Source organism: Hemicordylus capensis, chromosome 2 (assembly GCF_027244095.1).
Source record: "Hemicordylus capensis ecotype Gifberg chromosome 2, rHemCap1.1.pri, whole genome shotgun sequence".
Lineage (NCBI taxonomy): Eukaryota > Metazoa > Chordata > Lepidosauria > Squamata > Cordylidae > Hemicordylus > Hemicordylus capensis.
Window position 1 is genome coordinate 358,503,825 of NC_069658.1, and position 21,911 is coordinate 358,525,735.

Sequence of the window (21,911 nt, forward strand, 5' to 3'; positions counted from 1 at the left end):
CTTCAAGTAACCATTCTTAAGCCATTGCCAGTTCTTGGTGATGTCTGATTTTCCACTTATATTGTGCAAATATTGACCATGCAATGGCTTATTTTTCCATTTTTCTGCTCGGTTCTTGACTTGTTCTTTCTTGTAGGCCTGCTTTGTTTCATTGGTGTTGAATAGTTTCGCATTATGGACCATTTCAAGTACACCTTCTTCACTGTCCTTTATATATTCTTCAAGGCCTCTTTTCTCCTCCTCTGCTGTTTGATGGACTTGTAGCATTCCTCTTCCACCTTAGCTGTGACGGAGGTATAGCCTATCGACATCACTGCGGGGGTGCAGAGCATGATTGATGGTCATGATTTTCCTGGTCTTACGATCTAGCATCTCTAGCTCTGCCTGGGTCCAGTCTATTATTCCTGCAGTGTATCTGATAACAGGTATAGCCCAGGTGTTTATGGCTTGTATGGTGTTCCCACCATTGAGTTTGGACTTGAGGATTTTTCGAACTCTCCTGATGTATTCACTTCCCATTTTTCTTTTAACTTCAGTGTGTGCGATGTTATCAGCCTGGAGAATGCCCAAGTATTTGTAAGGTTCTTTCTCTTCCAGGTTCTTGATGTTGCTTCCATTGGGCAGTTCTATTCCTTCTGTTTTTCTTATTTTCCCTCTGTTTATTATTAATGCAGCACACTTGTCTAGTCCAAACTCCATTGGTATATCTCTACTGAATATATGGACAGCGTTTAGCAGTGATCCAATTTCTGACTGGGACTTTCCATACAACTTCAGATCGTCCATGTACAGCAGATGGTGTATGTTACTTGATGTTTTAGATGTTTGGTATCCGAGGCCTGTTTTGTTTAGTATTTGTGAAAGTGGGGTCATGGCGATTACAAACAACATAGGGGATAGTGAGTCCCCTTGGAAAATGCCTCTTCTAATGCTAACCTGTCCAAGTGTCTCGCCATTGATTGTTAACTGTGTACTCCACATGCTCACTGCTTGTTTTTATAAATATCTGAATGTTTTTGACGACACCAGTTGTTTCTAAACATTTTAGTATCCATGTGTGAGGCAATGAATTGAAGGCTTTCTTGTAGTCAATCCATGCAACACTTAGATTTGTTTTTCTTCTCTTGCAATTTTCTAAAATCATTTTGTCAATCAGCAGCTGGTCTTTTGTGCCTCTGGTGTTCGTGCAATTTCCTTTCTGTTCAACTGGAAGCTGTTTGTTAGTTAATAAGTGTTGCATCACTTCATCTGCTATTATTCCAGTTAATAATTTGAACATGGTTGGCAGGCAGGTTATCGGTCTATAATTACTTGGAACTGCACCTTTTGCTGGGTCTTTCATGATGAGATGAGTTTTCCCAGTTGTTAGCCATTGTTCAATATCAATTCTTTGCAAAATGTGATTGAACTGTTTTGATAGTTGTTTATGAAGGCTTGTTAGGTGTTTAAGCCAAAAGCCATGCAGTTCATCGTCGCCTGGAGCAGTCCAATTTTTAATTTTCTTTGCTCTTTCACTTATTAATTCTGGTGTTATTATTAGATCTTGCATTTGTTGGTTACATTTTTTGACCTCTTTCATCCAGCCTGCTTTTTTATTATAATCTATTGGATTGTCTCATAATTTCCCCCAGAATTGCACTGTTTCTTCTTTGTTTGGTGTTTCTACATTTCTTGCAGTTTCTCCTTCTATGCTTTGGTAGAAACGTCTCTGATTCGACTGGAATTGGAGATTCTGCCTGTGTTGTGTAGTTCTGGCTTCATATCTGCTAATCTTCTTTGACACTGCTGTTATTTGCTGCTTTATTATTTCCAGGACTTCTCTAATTCTCCTTGAATCTAGATGGTATTTTTGGATCAGATACTGTTGGGTGTTTTCATTCTTCAGCTTCTTGTCTTTCATATCTTTCAATTTACTAGCATCTGATCTGAGCCTGGAGATTTTATTTTCTAATCTAATCTTCCATTTAGGTGATGTACTACTTTCTTTTTTTACAGGTCCATTGATCTTATATCCGAGCTCTTGTGTTGTTATTGTTGCTGCACTGTACATTAGTTGGTTTGTTTCTTGCATATTATTGGTTGTTATTTCTGCAAGTGCAGCATTGACATCTTTTAATACCTGAGCAAGTTGTTTTTTGGCAACTGTTTTTAGAGCTGGAAGTCGAACCCTGGTGGTTGTTTGGTTCATGTGCTCAGTTATTTTTTGCTTTAGTTCTTGTTGCTTTTCTGTTAAATGGCATTCGGGTTTTTGAGGTGAAGGCAAAGGGGAGGTTGCCTGGTTTTGATTTTGAAACAGCTCAGCAACAGTGGCATCCTCTATTTCCAACATCTCCTCCACCTGCGCCTGAGCAACTGCTTCAGTTGGTGGTAATTCTTCTTCAATATCTTGAGCCTGTGTTGCTCTTTGCAGTTCTTCCAGCTCAACTCCTGTGAATACTTTATTTCTTATTATGAATCTTTTCTGGTCTGCTAGCCTTTGTTCTGTTATTTCTGTATCTGGATGCTTCTCTTTCCAAATTTGGTACATTCTTTTTAAATAACCTCTTCTAGTTGGACTAGACTTGTAATAGCAGATCATTATTTCCTTGTTGGCATTTTTCGTATATTTTTTTCAGTTAAGCAATGTTTCTTCCAGTAACTTTGCTGTCTCCAGCCCTGGTTGCTCAACTGAAGATCCCAAGTCCTGTTGCCCACTTGCCACCAGATGTCCAGGGACTCCAGCACCTGGCACGGTCCTTGTTGACCCGGGCGACGACCGATCCTGTATAGATTTATTAAAGTTACGTCTCACCATATTGTTGCTGGGAGAGGCACTCTTTGTCTGGCTCCTCTGGTGAGACCTGTCCAGTATGGTTGGACCTCTGGCATAGCTCTCACCTTCCTCAGAGCACGCAAGCACCACAACCACGCCAAGGTAGTGCCTCACTGGGGGATGATGATGATGATGATGATGATGATGATGATGATGATGGTTAAATTTATATACCGCCTTTCGTTACAGCAATCCCAAGGCGGTTTACAGCATGCTGTAAACCACCTTGGGATTTATATATATATACATACACACACACACACACACACACACACACACACGATGGTAAAAAAGAATTAAAATATAATATTAAGCAGGCAAAAAAATATTTTAAAAATCTGATTAAAATTTTTAAAAGAAAAGCATAAAAGCAATAAAAACCATAAAGAGCAGCAGCAGAGAATCAAATAAATGCCTGGGCAAAAAGCCAAGATTTTACACATTTTCTAAAAGCTGTTATGGAGACCATGGAGCAAATAGCCACTGGGAGAGCATTCCAGAGTCTGGGGGCTGCAATAGAGAAGGCCCTGTCCCGTGTGTACGACAACCAAGCCTCACTCATTGTTGGCACCCGAAGCAGAGCCCCCTTAGATGACCTTGTCAAGCGGGCAGCAACCCTTAGAAGCAGGCAGTCCCTCAAGTATTCCGGGCCCAAACCGTTTAGGGCTTTAAAGGTCAAAACCAGCACCTTGAATTCGACCCAGAAACAAACTGGTAGCCAGTGCAGCTCTTTCAAAATGGGTGTGATGTGCTCCCAACGGGCAGCTCCAGATAATACCCTAGCTACTGCATTTTGCACTAGCTGCAGTTTCCGGATGTTCTTCAAGGGCAGCCCCACGTAGAGCGCGTTACAGTAATCCAGCCTTGACGTGACTAAGGCAAGGGTAACTGTGGCCAGATCTGCCTTCTCGAGAAAGGGACGCAGTTGGCGCACCAGCCGAAGCCGTGCAAAGGCACCCCTGGCCACCGCCTCCACTTGAGCTTCCAAAGGCAGAGCTGGGTCCAGTAATACCCCTAAGCTGCTTACTTGCTCCTTCAAGGGGAGTGCAACCCCATCCAGAGCTGGTAAAATCTCCTCATCCCGACTGGCTCTCCTACTGACCAACATTACCTCCGTCTTGTCTGGATTCAATTTCAGTTTATTAGCCCACATCCAAACCATCACGGCCTCCAGCCCCCGATTCAGGACATCCACCGCCTCCCTAGGATCAGATGACAAGGAGAGATAGAGCTGAGTGTCATCCGCATATTGCTGACAACTCAGTCCAAGTCCCTGGATGACCTCTCCCAGCAGTTTCATGTAGATGTTAAACAGCATGGGGGACAAGACTGAACCCTGCGGGACCCCACAGGCCAATGGCCACAGAGCCGAGCAGTAGTCCCCCAGCACCACCTTCTGGACCTTTCCTCCAAGAAAGGACCGGAACCACTGGAACACAGTACCTCCGATTCCCATACTCGAGAGGCGGCCCAGAAGGATACCATGGTCGATGGTATCGAACGCCGCCAAGAGGTCTGGCAGAACCAACAGGGACGCACTCCCCATCTAGTTCCCGGCATAGCTCATCCACTAGAGCAACCAAGGCAGTCTCAGTCCCATATCCGGAGTGGAAGCCAGATTGAAAAGGGTCCAGATAATCCGTATCATCCAAGACCCTCTGCAGCTGGGACGCCACTACACGCTCTGTCACCTTGCCCAAAAAGGGCAGGTTAGAGACCGGTCTATAGTTGTTCAGTTTGGAGGAATCAAGGGAGAGCTTTTTTAATAATGGTCTCACCATCGCCTCCTTGAGGCACAATGGCATCTTGCCTTCCCTTAATGAGGCATTGATAATAATCTCCAACCATCTACCTGCCCCCTCCCTGGCAGCTTTTATTAGCCATGAAGGGCAAGGGTCAAGAGCACACGATGTCGCCCGCACACTGCCCAGGATCTTGTCCACATCCTCAGGCTTCACCAACTGAAAAGAATCCAATACAATAGGACCAGATTGTACCAGATGCACGTCTGCTGGAACTGCCAAAACTCTGGAGTCCAGGTCAGCACGGATGCAAGCGATTTTATCTGCAAAGTGACACGCAAACTGATCACAGCGGGCTGTGGATGGTTCCTCCCCCATTACCTGGGGGGATGTGTGCAGCAATGTCTTAGCTACACGAAACAGCTCCGCCAGTCTGCACTGAGCAGATGCAATGGAGGCGGAGGAAAAGCATTTCTTTGCCGCCCCCACTGCCATGGAGTAGTCTCTAAAATGGGCTCTAGCCCATGTTTGGTCGGATTCGTGACGACTCTTCCTCCAGCATCGTTCCAGCCGTCGCCCAAGTTGTTTCATCACCCTAAGCTCCGAGGAAAACCAAGGAGCGGAACAGGCTCCACCAAGCCAGAGAGGGTGTTTAGGAGCAACCGTGTCAACAGCCCGGCCGTATCTCCATTCCAGAGATCAACCAGGGCCTCTACAGGGTCACCAGCTCTGGACACTGGAAACTCCCCGAGGGCCTTCTGGAATCCAAGCGGATCCATAAGCCTCTGGGGGCGGACCATTCTAATCAGTCCACCACCCCTGCAGAGGGCAGACGGAGCAGTCAAACTAAAACCCACCAGATGATGATCTGTCCATGACAAGGGAGTTATCTCAAACTCCCGCACCTCCAGATCATTTATTTCCCGGTCGGCAAAAACCAGATCCAGAGTATGTCCTGCCATGTGGGTAGGGCCCGATACCAATTGAGACAGGCCCATGGTTGCCATGGAGGCCATGAAATCCTGAGCCGCACCCATTAGGGGGCCTCAGCGTGGACACTGAAATTCCCCAAGACAATAAGCTTGGGAGAACCCAAGGCCACCTCCAAGATCACCCCCGCCAGCTCAGGGAGGGAGACTGAAGTGCAGCAGGGTGGTCGGTACACCAACAGAATCCCCAGCCTATCTTGGAGGCCCACCCTCAAGGACAAACACTCGGAATTCTGAGATTGCCTGACCGGGCACCTGGAAATGGGGAGGGTCTCTCAATAGATGACCGCAACGCCCCCCTCCCCGACCCTCCAGGCAGGGCTGCTGCACACTCAGGAAACCTGGAAGACAGAGCTGAGAGAGACCAACCCCGCCCAGCTCATCCAACCAGGTCTCCGTCACACATACCAGGTCAGCATGCTCATCCACAATCAAATCGGATATATAGGCCCATGATTGTCATAGTTGACATGAACTCCTGAACCATACGCATAGGATGGTCTTTATGTGAAGTGTTGGAAGTTGCTCAGGAAAAAGAAGCATGGAACTTCTAAAGATTACCTCCTGCAGCTCAGTCAGGGGGACTGTTAGGCAGCAGAGTAGCCAATATCTCCAAAATAACCACAGGTCTATCTCATGTCCCAAGACCAGGTACAGGCACTCAAGTACACCCCCAGGGTACCTGATACCCTTATGGTCTACAGAAACACTACCTCCTTACTCACCCCACTATGCTGATTTATCACACATGGACCATCCAACACATACTAAGGCTGTTCTCATGAGTAGCCAAACCTGGGCTTGGCTGCCCGTGAGAATGGCCAGGATCCACGGGCAACCCAGTGCAGCCGCACTTCCAAACTCAGCTCCGTAGCCTGGCTGTTAGCCAGGATTAAGGGCACAAGGACACCCTTAACCCAGCTGCCAGGATTGTGTCTGCTTTGGTGTGCTGAGGTATTTCTGGAGCTGGGACACATCGTGGACACATGCTTGGTGAAGCATGGGTCGTATGGGAGTGTGGTCCACACTCCCAGCAATATTCACCATCATCTGGAGCGAAGGTGAGCTGGACCCAGCCTTCCACCTGCCTGGTCGTGTGCAAGGCCTCACTATGTAAACATTTCTTCCTGTTGTGGTTTCAGGACTAGTTGAAAACTATCAACAGCATTTGTTTTTCCTTCAGGAGGTAGCAACTGAAATTAAAAGGGACCTGGGAGAGGGGGCTATTTAACTCAATAACGTAATCATGACACACACACACACAAAATACACCCCTGATACCATTTTTCAGGCTCTGAAAGACACAAAAAGTGCTCAAAAATATTGATATTGGATTGATTCTTGCATTGCACAGCTGGGTGATGTGGTATCATTACAAGAACACAGTCACAGAAGGAAGTCTATTCATGAGATCCAACTGCTAAATTATTGACTAGTTAGAAGTATAGCAAATTTAGCTTAATTGTTTTCATGATTGGAATTTAATTAAAGCATCTTTAGTATAAAAGGCTTCAGGACATCTTAGTTCAGATTCTGTTTCTTACCATGGCCTTCTCTAATACACACACTTTATCATGAGTTTTTGAATTACAACTACATTACATGGTTGTCTTGCATTTCCTCCAAGGAGCAGAGGGTGGCACATATGGGTCTCCCACTTATAGCCTTACAACTCTGTGAACTGGGTTAGGCGGAGAGATGGTGGCTGGCCAGTGAGCTCCATGGGGATTTTAACTTGAGTGTTCCTAGACTAAGTCCAACACTAATTCCATGAAGCATACATAATCACTCAGTCTATTTTATTGCAAGTCACATATTGTGCAATGTATGCAAGTAGCAGATGACTTGCTTGATCATTAGAATTCAGGTAAAAAGGTTTACAAAAGATTCCACTTTGTCTTCTACAGCTTTTCTTATCCCATTACATTGCACATGCAACTACACTATTTACATATATTGTTATTCACCCAAATCAGGACAATTTCATAATGTGTGACTCAGCCATGACAGAATAAGAAATCCAAAAAAGATAAACAAATGACTTTTACTGGACAAGTTGACACTGGGGCATAAATGCAACTGTTAGATATTGCAGATCTAATAACTGCATACTGTATATCTTTCTTCTGTATAATACATATATGGAAGAAGGATATATTCCTTCCTCCATATAATAATTTTAGAAGTGGTATGGTGATAAATGACATTTCAATGTATGCAATACATAGAGCTTGAAGAAAAGCCACTCATTTAACATGAATGTTTTCTTGAAAAAAGTAATTAAGAAAGAAAACTTTATACACATAGTCAATGGATACCTAAATTCCTCAAACTCATCACAGTACCTCTACAAACAGATGCCTGATATGGACTATATGTACTTTGTGCTAAAAACAGAAAACCTAAATCTGTATCTGCAATCTGCATAAATTATTCAAATCTCCATGGGTTTTGTTGCATAATTTGTTCCACAGGGTACATTGTGAGTGTGTATGTGTGTGGGGGGGGGGGGCGTTTCTATAATTTATTTAGCTTATGATAGTCATAGGAAGCACTGGAAATCTTAGCAACTTATCTGGGTTCTCAAACTTTTCCAGATAGCAGCTGACATCCTGAGCAAGGAAATACTAATACAGCACAAGAAGCAGACTAACAGTGCTTGTGAACTAACTCAACTGCATTGGGGATAGGGATGTGCCCGAAACAGTTTGAGCATTTTTTCAGAAACGGTCCTGGGAACTTTAAGAAGAAGGAGAGCAGGTCCTTACCTGCTCTCTGCCACTCCATGCAGCTTCCTGCTGGGGCAACATGCGTCCCAATAACCTCCTGTACGGTGCATGCACAGACACCATTTGTGTGGTCAGCAAGGTGCTGCTGATCATGCAAGTGGCACCTGTGCATGTGCAGATGCCATGAGCCTGCTGGCATCGTGCAGGGAAGTATTGGGATGTGTGTTGCCCCGGCAACAAGCTGCATGGTATGGACCTGCTCTCCTTTTTCTTAATGTCCTCAGGACCCTTTCCTAAAAAGTGCTGGAACCACGCTTCAAACCACAGGTTTGGGCACATCCCTAATTGAGGAAGGGGCGATTTTGACATGCCTTCCTCAGAAAACCCTCTGTGCTGCCCAAAAATATGTTCAATCCAAAAGGTAGGCTGCACAATCCTCAGGGACATATTTTCAGGTGACACGGGGATTCCTGAGGAAGGGAAGTAGTAAAAAAAATATATCACCCCTTCCCCAGTGCACCAGTGCAGTTAGTCTGCAAACGCTGTCAGTCTGCTCCTCTTTATGCAAGGGCACCTCCTTGCTCTGGATGTCAGCCATTGTTCATATCTTCATGGGGATTAATAACTATTTTTTGCTTAATTATTTTTACTGATGTTTTCAACAAGATACAAGAGTAAAATAAATGCAAAAGAAAAGAATGGATCAGCATACATTAACAAAGAGATCACATCCAGTTTTCAGACCAAAAAAAATGTAGCATAACTATAGAGAATGAAAGTTATCAGGTAAATTATGTGACTTTTGCTGAAACATGATAAATAACTCTGCTTAATCATAATTAAACATCAAAAAGGTACATACAAATACATGCTACCAAATGTGACCATCCAAAATGGCCCGGGTTTCCCCTCACTTAATCACCACCCAGTCAGGAAAGACAATCTGATAGGGAAAGCCCATACAATTCTGATATTTACACCTGTGTCTCAATCATATGAAATTGCACCCCAGCAACACAGCTTCCATGGAGCTGCATGTGGGTCCAAAATGTATCTTGGAAACAGTAACAATTAATACATTCCATGTCTTCTAGCTACAATCAAGTCTTGTCTCATGTTAGTCATGAACAGGTTCCCCAGTAACAATAAGCAACTAGACATTACTCCCCAGATAAGAAGAGGGCAACTCAGAGCCTCTAATTTATGGCACATTCCTCAGCAGGGCTTGAGCTCTTGAAAAACAAAAAACACACCACCCATTATGCAACCTTAGCTTTGTACTGCCTGAACTCTCTTCTGTACCATGTACTTTCACATTGGAAGCCTCCTGCTTTCTTTTGCAAAGAGCTCTACTGCTTGTAGAGTTTTTGTGCAGATCGAGACCCAGTAAATTAAGATAACAACCTGGAGTTAGTCTGTGCTCTCTACAAGTGGTCCTTGCCTTTGGAAAGAGCTAGCTCTTATCTCTTTACCTTTTGCTTGCCCTGAGGCTGAAATCAAAAGGAGAAAGTGTGAAATGAATTCTAATTAGCTGTTATATTTGCTGCAGAAGGTACAGCTGCCTGGAAAGATTTTGGACAGAGTTGATTTAAAGGCCATGCAAGACTGCTTGTAGTTACTTGGTGAATTGGGGGCAGAGGCGGCGTGGAGGGAGACACTTAACAAATAGTCTGTAAGCAGCAGTAACATCAACGTTGACCCTTGAAGTTCTGAGGAAAGTTCTAGCAAACCCAACTCAAAACAGGAGGGGGAAGGAGATGTGGGGGAATGAACTTCTCTGCAACTCTGATAATGTTTTTCTATATGTTCCTTTGAAGTTATATCAAAATTTAATTTTTAAAAAACTCAGGGGGCTCCCCCCCCCGCCTGCCATGTGTGTTTTCTTTTCTTCTTAAAACTTGCAGTCCAGAACAGGTGGGTTTTAAAAACTGTGTCTTTTAGATATGAGATTGTGGTGGGGGTTCTTCAAGAATGATTGTTAACACATGTCTCAGCCTTCAGGCTGCTAACATTTTCTAGAAGCTAGTAACCTATTCGCAAAGTTGCCTTCTCCACTTTGCCCTCCAATACTTCCATTTTCTTAGTAGTTCTCCCTTACCTGCCCAATGACTCTTCCTATTGCTAGGAGTTAGCTAAAACAAGTGTGGGATACACATGAGTCAATATAAACAAAATGAAAGCATCCCAAAGCAAAACATTCTGAAGGGGGGATATGGGTGAGAAACAAGGCATTTTCAATCATTATTTTCCAGCCACGAACACCCTTCTCTCTAGAGGTCTGACCTACTTGAGTGCTGCCTTTAGGAAGCAATGCAAGACCATTTTATTAGGGCAAGGATCAAGTGGCTGAGTAGTGGAGAAATATTACTTTTGAGACATTTTATAGTCCAAACTGTATTATTGATTTAAATGTTGTCTTCAGGAGTTCACCTTGGACAGCTTAAACAAATATTCTGAAATGTGTCAATTAAACTATTGTCTACATATCCCGTAATGTATGCCTTCGATGTTATGCAAACATTCCCAGTTATACGGGTATGAAATTTGTGCTGCACTGGAACACCACTCTGGAACAAACCAGCAGAACATTCATTGTTTTCTCTTTCTTTTTGCATAATGACATATACCAGATGTTTCGAAGAGGACTGAAAAGAAAAGCACCTGGCCATTTGTGCTCTCCAATAACACTGAAGAGGTTTTCTCTTCAGCCCAGCTGGCAACTGGCTTGTATAACCTGTCGTACAAGAATTAATAATTCTTTCAATGTTTGTTTTATATTGCCAATGCAGCATATACTGAGAAACAGCAGGACCACTGCACTTTGGTATGGGAACCTTGTAATTTTAACAGATTAGAGGGATGAAATTGCCAGTGCTGATTTGTTTGCAGAGTGCAATGCAACAGTAGGGTACACAGACCCAGGAGAGAAACAAGATGCCATTTCCATTGCCAGCCAGTGTGTGTTATATCACATGGACTGCTGCAAAGTTATCAAGAAAGTAAGCTTAAGCAGTGAACTAACTAGAAGAGAGGGGGAAACCCACAATGGATTTGCAAGGGGGAAAGGAGACACAGCTTGCTTTTTCCAGTCTCCAGAATTATAAAAGCAAAGTTTAAGATACACATATCAGACCAGACCAAGTTAATTTTTCTTTAAAGGCACAGCAGGATTCAGTTGGCAACAAACTTCAGTCCACTAGACTTCGCTGCCTATATTACCCAGTGTTACAAGATCATTCCATAACATTTCACAGTCCTTCAGATTTCCTCTTTAGGACTATGTGCAAAAGTCAAGGGCCCAATACAGGTTCCTGGAGCATGTTTTCGTTTCTTTCTGCTTTAAGAGTTAATAATTTCAATCAATCTTATTTAATGCCTTCATCCATTAGAGTACCTCCTTATACTTCAGTGGAAAACTGTTATCTAAAGGCTTTCTGAGAAAACAAATGTCAGTAACTTTATCCACTTGTGTGACATCCTTCAACATTCAAGTTAATGAAGCACCGTTTCAGTTTAGAAAATCCACAGAGACTTCTCTGTGAAGTGCCAGTTAGCACTTAACCGCTGAACTGAAATTTCAGGGATCACCTCTGATACAATTCTGAAAGACTGGTTATCACATTCCTTTTTATTTTGCATAACATCTGAACTCATAGATAAGTTACATATTAATTAACAGTTCATATATTTCATTCTGCTGCCTTGACTTATTCTTATACTCTATTTATGAAATTAGTATATTTCCACAGGAAATAAATTCAGGAAAAGACAGCTGGTAGAAGTACTTCTGAGAAATTTACCTTAGGAAAAAATTATGTACTGCTTCCAACCAGACTGATGCTCATTTACTTAAAGTAAAAAGCTGTCCTTGAAGATTCTGAGATGGTGCAATGGCCTCAGGAATCGCCTCTCACTTGACATCCCTTGATCTCCATAAGAGCATGTCCACATGATTGCCAGAAAGTAAGTTGGTGCAAACCAATGGTTCCAAGAAAGCATGTATTCCTGGCACATGCAGCTACTTCCACCCATTTCCATGTCATCCATGCCCACCAACCTCCGGTTCCCAAGCTGCACTTTCCTCCAAGAACCCAGCAGTTGTAATCTACATTTGAAGTTGGGTAGTGAATATCAAGTTCCCAGAGGGAACTGCGGCTTGAGAACTGAAGGTTGGCAGGCTTGAATGGCATGGAAATGAACATTTATTTAACAATAAAAAAGTGGATGAAAACAGCTGCTCACACTGGAGCACGCACCCTCCAGGAACCAGCGGTTCCCACCAAAATACTTTCTGGTGGTCATGTGAATCCACCCATAGCCTGCTGCCTCTTGCATCCTCTGTGGCCCCACTAATCTGATAAATGTGGGATGAGTAATATGGCAAAGTTCTCCTTCTCTGAGCACAGGTAAAAGAACACATGACATATTGTAACCATGTGGGCCAGGCCAGATGCACGGTTCTTCCCACCCAGTTATCACCCTACACAGTTGGCTTCAACCAACCAGTTACAACATTCATACATAGCAGAAGCAGCTCAGGAGTCATGCTCCGTGGGGAAGTGGCTTTGACCCCACTGGGTTTGTAATCAAGGTGTATATACATGTATGAATGTATATATATATTTTAAGAATACACACACACCCCACATGTATATCAAGTTGACAGTCATATTTATATACTATATATACACACAGAGGTAGAGAGAGATGGAAAAGTGAGCAATGGAAAAGTGAGCAAAAGTGGTTGACAGGTGCCAATACACTCTTTAATAGATTCCTATTATTTCCAATGAGCATCACACAACTACCTTTGTGCAATTTTATGATGGAGCAGAACTGCTCTGTTCTGCAGCACAGACACACCACCATGGGTGGTGCTCCAACCACCCACACAGTATGCAAACCAGTGTCTTTGGCCCTACATAGATGACTAGCAAAACCAAAATAGGTTATGCAAAATAATTAAAATGGCAGAATTAACTATGAATAATAAGAGAAAACATGCATATTTGCTTATCTGCAAAACAATTAATTGTTTGCAAAACACATTTTAAAAATTTATATTGGGGGCATAATTAAACTTTTCTTGGTAAAGTTTTAGTGCTAAATACACACGTCCATGCTTGTAACCCTACTATTTCCTACCACCTCTGAATAGTGGGGACAGAAGGTGAGGTGCATAACTTTCAAGACAACCAGCTAACAACTCTGTATAAAAGATTTTCTATTTTTTCATATGTCCCTTTAAATTCACCTCAAGCCCGCCTGCAGTGTCTGGCCCACCCAACCAAACACAGCTTAGCAGCCATATATTCTTGTGCGGTTAAGCGTTTCACATCCACAAAGAGAGCGTTTTTGCAGTTTGAACAGGCAGCTTATTGAATTGTGGATGGTCACATATGGTTGGTGGGCTGCATTTGGCTTGGTGGGTCACAAATTGTGCAGTCCTAGCATGCTAGCATCTGTGCAATTCTAGCCTCAAGGTGCTTAGCTGCTCATAATGTAACAGGAATACCCTCTAGATCTTTCCAATGTAATTTGACAACAGAATCAATGGAAGTTAACTAGAAGCAGCATACATACAACTCAGTCTCTGCCCCCATTACAGCTTTTAGAAGGCAAGCTAAAAACATGACTTTTTACTCAGGCTAAGTAGTAGAAGAGTGCTGAGTACAAGAGTGCTATTTTAGTTTTTGCTGATGCTCTGTATCTGTGTATTATTGTTTATATGGGGTTTTTAGAACTTTGAAAATAGATTTGTACTATGTTTAATATCCACTTCAAAATTTGTATTGTTTTTACTGTTTAATTGATAGATTGGTATTGATTTTTAAATATACAGGAGGCCCTCTTTTTTCCATGGGGGTTCCATTCTGGGAGGTTCGGTTCGGCACTCAGGCGGTGCGAGTGGTCCCAGCCACTCAGGCCGCTGCTTTAAGTCTCCCTGTGCACCAGATGGGAAGCAGTGAGAGTGACCATTTTAATAGCCACTCTCCCTGCTGCCCAGGTGGTGCACAGGGAGACTTAAAGCAGAGGTGCAAGTGGATACGAACCTTCCTCGCCACCTCTCTAAAGGCTTAGAGAAGCAGCGAGGATGGCACCTGGTCATTCATGCCGCTTCTTAAAGTCTCCCCGTGCAAGCGGGCAGGCTTGCACCAAGAAGTGGTGCAAATAGCTGGGGGCATTCCTCGCTGTCTCTCTAAGCCCCAGGAGGATTAAAAAGGTGGCAAGGGAGGCATCCGGTCGCTCGCACCCCTCTTTAAGCCTCCCTGCACACCAGCCAGGCAGTGGGGAGAGTGACCATTTAATGGCCATTTTCCCTGCTCCTTAGCTGGCATGCCAGGAGACTTAAAGAAGCAGCTCTTCAGTTATTGTGAGGGCAGAAAACTGCAAATAAGCAGAACTATAACTGAGTTGATATGCAGGCAGGGGGCCCCAAACAGGTGAATCTGTGATGTGAATCCGTGGAAAACAAAGGTCTCCAGTATTGTAAACGATCTTGGGATTATTTTTAATAAAAGGCAGTATACAAATCAAATAAATAAATAAAATAGCCACTTTGCACATACAGAATCTACACCTTACCAATTTGGATTCTCCAAGCTTTCCCTGAAAATGGATTCTTCTTTTAGAGTGGCATACTGTGTCCATGTAAGGCACCGAGTCTTCATAGACATAATTCTTTCCTGCATATTAAGCCAAGATTCCTCTTCTAAGTAGACATCAGACACTTTTAGGACACTGACCTGTCAGATATAATAATTATATATTACAAACATGTCAAGGTCTTGATAAAGGAAAGCAAGATCTTTCCCCATATTTATCATTTATTTCCATCCTCGTGCCATAAAATGAAGGATTAATAGTTACATACTAAGGATGAAGCCCATCAATAACCACACATCTTTTGGAACTCACACACAAATTAACTTTAGCAGTTAGTGGTGAAATCATGCAGCATTCAACTATTTATTCTTACTGATCAATGACTAGCTATATTTTTCCAACTGCAACATTTTAAGTAAAATCTCATCTTAATTTATGTTTCCTTTTAGCTGCCCTGTTTAAAGTAATGGATTCTAACAGAAGTCATTTGCCACCTGTTATATACAAGACAATCAGCCAAAACATTTTGTTTATTTTATATTCTGTTTGGTACCTGGAAGGATTATGTTTCCCCATCTGGATGAGGCATGGAAAAGGCAAACAGAAATGTGACAGAAATTGAGTTTCAAGGTACACAAGTAAGTAAAAAAGTCAACAGCTCACAAAATGCAGCATGATACATAGTAAAACATCTACATTATGAACACTTCAGGAAAGCAATTTGCTTGTAAATCTGAAAGCACTGTTAATTCTTCTCCTCCCAGACAGCTTTCCAATCCTAGAAGTCTCTTCTGTAAAGTGATACTCCAGCATTCCTATATTTTCCCTAGCACAGGCTACCCAAGTTTGTCTATCAAACTGAAGAACACGGTCTCACATCACAGGTTGGTCTGACAGTGTTATTATGATGAACAATTCTATTTCAACAAAACTAAAGTGGCTAACAGTCACTACCACAAGTTACACACTGAAAGGGCAGTGTATTTCCATCTCACCTTGTGTGCATAAAAGACAGTAAAGTTAACACATAACATGATAGAACACATGCACACCACCACAACAGGTAATAAAACCAGCAGAAGCGGGGATGGGGGGATAGAATAGCAACACCACAAAACCACCTAAGAAAGCCAGTCACTAACTAGGTCAAACACTTGCTTAAGCAATGCTCCATAAGAGAGCAGGGATGGCTCTCCCTCGAGATCCCAACCTCAGGTGGTGAGTGCACCATGAGGCAGCAAGTGCAAGCACTCCACCCTATTCCTCCACTGCAGGCATCGCTCCACCTTCCTGTTGCAACCATCCCTGCCTTGTCTCTAATCTTCTTCCTCTTCACCAGCCCTGCCTTCCTCACTATCCCCACCTCTGCCCTTCTTCCCTCTCAGTGAACTGGAGAAGATAAAGTATACAAGCTTGGTATAAGGCGGCGGGTGGGGGGGGGGGAGAGGTGGGGCAGCAGATATGACAAACAGAGACAACTGGATGAAGCTGCTATTGGATGCACATAGCCTGGCCAGCCTGCTACACCAAGCGGTGACTCACCATGGAAGGCAAGGTGGGCGGGGCAGCAAGGTGGGCAGCTCAGAGTGGCCAGCAGCAGCATGTGCCTCAAGGAGCTAAGACAACAAGCCAATGCTAGCAGAGAGTGTATCTTAGCGGCGGTTTTGATCTGTGAAGTGACTACACTGAGGAGGACTGCATTTGGGGTGGCCAGTATAAATTTTTTATCTGCGGTGACAAATCTGCAATGGCTCATTCATGAATGTAAGCTAACACTTGATGTTGCAGCCATCACATGAGAAACATGCATTGACCCCCAGACTTTGTCTCAAGGGTTTGTCTCTGAGGCACCACTGTATCTGCATAGTAGATTTGTATTAAATGCATATATAAAAGTTTAGCACCCAAGAAAATTTAAGTGGAACAAAAGATCTATTCCACTTTGATTCCAAAACAAGATTCCTTGGTAAGACTACAAGGAAGTTGCTCCGTTTTCCTTCCTGCACTTCTATACAAAGGTTAAGGCTTGTTCTTGAAAATTATCATTTTAAGGCATCATCATAATATTTGGTTTGAAACACATACCTATTCTCCTGCCACTTGGATCATCTAGCTCTCAAGTAGGGATGGGTCCGGACCTGGGTGGTCTGGATTGGGGGTGGGGGGTCGCTTTAAGAGCGGCAGGAGGGTTTACTTACCCCTCCAGCCGCTTTCCGCGGTGGCGCCGTAATTAGTAGAGTAATTGGGGCGGCAGGATACCTTTGCGCGCGCGTACGTCAGTGACATGAAGCACACACACGACATGCGCACGCGCAAAGCATTACTGGGAGCTTTGCAGAGCCGCAGCGGGGAAGGGGCGGCAGGGAGGTATCCTGCCACCCCAATTACTCTATTAATTACGGCGCCACCGCAGAAAGCGGCTGGAGGGATAAGTAAACCCTCCCGCCGCTCTTAAAGCGACCCCCACCCCAGTGCTGGACCGCAATGTGGCGGTTCGGTGCATACCCCTACTCTCAAGTCAAGTGGGCAATTTTCACAGCACAAACCAGTGTATTTTCTCTATGTCCTCAAAAACAAAGATAACTCAAGAAGTTTCAGCCTTGGTTGAAATTAATTACCTTTCTTAAAATTTGTGGAATTACATTCTGGCACGTTGCAATCCTTTTCCGGTATATTATCCCAGTAGACAAATCTGAGCAGAACAGAACAAACCAAGTTACAAAATGCTGCTTTGGCAAATGTAGATTTTTTTCAGAAACAAAACAAAAATAGCAAAACTATAAAGCAAGAAGGCTAGGAAGCCTGTGAGGTTGACCCACATATGACCCAATTCACCAATGGAGGCGGGGGAGAGGATGCACACAATCTCCCTCCCCTAGTCACTCTGCCACTCGCAGCGGCACATGAGCAGTGCTGCAGCAAGTGACGGAGCAAGGAGCCGGAAGAGAAAGTCCTCTGGCATCCCACAATGCACCGTGCCAAAAGCGTGGTGCATTGAGGGATCCCTCCCTCAGCCGGGCACTCTTGCTGCCTGGCTCTGTGTGTGTGCAGGCTGCCTGAAGCCCATGCGCACTCTCAATCCGGATCCTGGGCTTAAGGATCCGGATCGTTTTAAGGCACAAGGATCCTTGTGCCTTAAAACCCAGGTTGCACCCCTGCTAACTGGGCAAAGAGGCACCTTTTTAATGTGGTGATTCTCTTTACTGAGCAGGGGGAGAGTGACTGGCCCTATCCACCTCCAACACAGTACAACTCCAGTGACTGTTGCTGGTGTATATCTTATGTTTCTTTCCAGCTTGTAAGCCCTTTGGGGACAGGGATCCATCTTATTTGTTTATTTATTATTTCTCTCTGTAAAACCACTTTGCAAACCTTTGTTGAAAAGCAGTATATAAATATTTTGTTGTTGTTAAAGCCTGGGGCCAAGGCAGTGCCAGGATCGGGATCAATCCGGGTGCTTCACATAGGCAGCTAAGCCCGGGCCGGGCTGCCCAAGACTGGATTTGGCTGCTTGTGTGAACAGCCTTTGTATGTGGTGGATGGATTTTGTTTCCTTCCATCCTTTAGCTGCCAGAAGATCCTTGCCCAACAGCTAGATGGACCAGGATGGAAGAGTTTAAGGATTCTATGCTTAGTTTAAGAAGGGTGATGTATCTGTGCCCCCCTCAACACACCAGAAGTCCCTAACAGCAAGGGAACAGATGGTACAGATCAAGAAACATATTGGCAGCTATGCTGATGGTAACAACGCATCACACATAATGCCAAACTCAGCCTTCACAGAATTGGCTGGGATGTCACTGAAAGATTTGGCATATAGCAGTTAGGGAGTTAATATCTGAAGCACTTCTGTTGCTAGCTTCAAATATCTTCCTGGGTCAGCACTTCAGATCAAGAATGGCTCACTCTGCATTCTGAAGTACATCCTAAGAGTGCAAAATACCTCTCCGCCCACCATTGTCAATGTCTGAGGCCTAAAGCAATTCTCTTGGACAATCAAAATTTATTTTTATATTGAGTCGGGCTGGTGACAGGAACAAAGCTATCTTTAAAAAAAAAAAACCCTTCAGAAATTATAGTTATTTAGCTACAATAAGAACGTGACTGGCTTCCAAACTCACTTTGCATTTAATATTTAATGATCCCAATCAAGTGCAGAAACCTCAGGATGCTGTTAACTGATGATCTGACTGGGCAAATAGCCCAGTGGAAAAATGGTTCTCAGGAAGAAGTGAATATCTTCCTTACACAAGTTTATCTGGGAAGCAGGATTTTGTAGTAGGCTTTAAATAACCACGCTGGCAATATATTTGGCTTTCCCAATGTGACACATTTACAAGGAGTCATAAACTGATATATCCCAAGAGAAAGGGATGGAATTCTTTTATATATTTATATTCATCTATATATCACAAACACATACACTGAAAACTCCAGAATGTAAACACTTGAAAAATAAATAACTTAGTTCTCACTCCCATGTCTCCAAAAAGTCCCAAACAGACCAAGTAGAAGAGAATGGGAGAATTTATGTTGGAAATTCTGCCTCAGTTACTCAACATGGTTAGCATTCAGATCTTCATGGGTGTTTCCATTGGAGGTACACTACTACTCATTTCCTTTTCCTTCATCTTGGCTTCTGCTCCTCTGTCCCCTCAAAGACCCAGCTGCTAAGTGGAAGGTAATGAAGCAGAGGCAAGCTCTGATTTATTTTTATGTTCTATAAGTGTTTTCAGATGCTGTGAATACAACAAAAATGCATGTCTACATAAAGAACTACATAATATACATTCATATACAGATCTGAACAGAATGATATAGCAACATACTACTACTACTATACGGAGAGGAGAGCTGGTCTTGTGGTAGCAAGCATGACTTGTCCCCTTAGCTAAGCAGGGTCGGCCCTGGTTGCACATAAATGGGAGACTAGAAGTGTGAGCACTGAAAGATATTCCCCTCAGGGGATGGAGCCGCTCTGGGAAGAGCAGAATGTTTCAAAAAGTTCCCTCCCTGGCTTCTCCAAGATAGGGCTGAGAGAGAGTCCTGCCTGCAACTTTGGAGAAGTCGCTGCCAGTCTGTGAAGACAATACTGAGCTAGCTAGACCAATGGTCTGACTCAGTATATGGCAGCTTCCTATGTACTGTATATTTTACTTGTCACTGAAACACATCAAGCTCTTCACTGATACTTACTTGTAGCAATTAACTAATTACTTGCCACAACTTGCTGCCCAATCAAAACATTTCAGGTATATTTTTCTCTGCCATATCCCACTTCTACAAGTTGTCAAGGTAGACTGGCAATCCCACAAGTCCATATTCAGTCTGGATAGAAATCGAAAAAAGGAAGCCACAGGGCAGGGAAGCAAATGGGCTGCATTTGGGCAGCAGGCAAGGCATATGAAGGGGTTGTAGAGTAGAAAGTGGAGGAGAGTTTTCTTCCAGTCTCCTGCCTCACAACCTTTCGAGCTGATGCCAGCATAGACATGCCTGATGAATACCTGTGGACAATATGGGAAGAGTTCTCTCTTCACTCTGCTGCCTTTCAAGCAAACACTATCTGTGTCCAAGCAACATGAAAAAAGAGATATGGAGGTAGGAAGCTGAGAAAGAGCCCTCTCCTCTCCCTATTCCAGAGCCATTTAAGCCACTGCCAGATCTGTTGCATCTGCCTGAAGGAGAAACACCAAGTTTCACCAGGGAATATGGAGGGAGCGTTAAGGGAGCGCTTGCTTGCTTAACCTCAGCTAATAGCCAGGCTTGGGAGTGGGTTAGGCTGGGTGGGAGCACCAGATTCCACATGGATCCTGGTGCTCCACACTAGCAGGCTAGGCTGCTCATGAGAACAGCCTCTAGAGCTTTCCAAAAAAAAAAAAAAAAGCAAACACAAAAAGTAAGCAGAAGCAAAGAGGCAGCTCTGTTGTGGATTATGACTTAGGTCATAAGTGCCAAGCTGCATTTTAGATGTATGAACCTTTGTAATTTAAAGTGATGGGACATGATTATTTTCAAATTAACCTTCTTGTTTAAACTCTCATAGTGTAAACTGCGCTACGCTGATGACACCACTCTGATAGCTGAGAATGCAGATGATCTGCAGGCTCTAGTAATGAAAGTCAAGAAGCACAGTGAAAAAATGGGACTACGACTAAATGTAAAGAAGACTAAACTAATGACTATGGGTACAACAACTAGAATTGATAATTAAGACATTGAAGCGTTGGATAGCTTCTGCCTTTTAGGATCGACCATCAACAGGAGAGGAGAGCTGGTCTTGTGGTAGCAAGCATGACTTGTCCCCACAGCTAAGCAGGGTCAGCCCTGGTTGCATATGAATGGGAGACTTGATGTGTGAGCACTGCAAGATATTCCCCTCAGGGGATGAAGCTGCTCTGGGAAGAGCAGAAGGTTTCAAGTTCCCTCCCTGGCTTCTCCAAGATAGGGCTGAGAGAGATTCCTGCCTGCAACCTTGGAGAAGCTGCTGCCAGTCTGTGAAGACAACACAGAGCTAGATAGACCAATGTTCTGACTCAGTATATGGCAGTTTCCTATGTTCCTATGTTCCTAACAGTAGAGGATCCAGCAGTCAAGAAATAAACCGCAGACTTGGAAAGGACATGTAGATGCCATGATGTGTCTATGCCTACAAAGATTAGAATGGTTCGGACCATGGTTTTTCCCATGACACTCTATGGATGCAAAAGCTGGACTTTGAAGAAACAAGATATAAAAAGTATTGACGCTTTTGAACTTTGGTTATGGATAAGACTTTTGAGGATACCATGGACAGCCAGGAAAAAACAAACAAATGCATCATAGAACAAGAAGTTTCACTCAAGGCACAAATGACCAGGCTCAAACTATCATACTATTGACACATTATGCAAAAACCCAGCTTCCTTGAAAAGTTCATAATGCTGGGAAAGGTTGAAGGAAAGAGAAGAAGAGGATGACCAGCAGCAAGTTGGATGGACTCGATTATGACAGCAGTGAATGCACCGCTGAGAGACTTTAAAGGCCAAGTTGAAGA

General features: G+C 43.6%; 1 protein-coding gene across 8 annotated transcripts in view; it reads right to left on the reverse strand.

Annotated features, from left to right (window-relative positions):
- PRELID2 (PRELI domain containing 2) overlaps nt 1-21,911 on the reverse strand; it is a 58,121-nt gene that overhangs the window by 12,821 nt on the left and 23,389 nt on the right. For all 8 annotated transcript variants that reach the window (XR_008318038.1, XM_053304029.1, XM_053304028.1 and 5 more), the window contains 2 exons: nt 17,497-17,570; nt 14,858-15,018 (listed from right to left, as the gene is read on the reverse strand). Coding sequence is in view for 7 of the 8 variants with exons in the window: in XM_053304029.1 (XP_053160004.1) it covers nt 14,858-15,018; nt 17,497-17,570 (235 nt within the window). In the remaining variant the exon portion in view is untranslated. The remainder of the gene's footprint in view (nt 1-14,857; nt 15,019-17,496; nt 17,571-21,911) is intronic.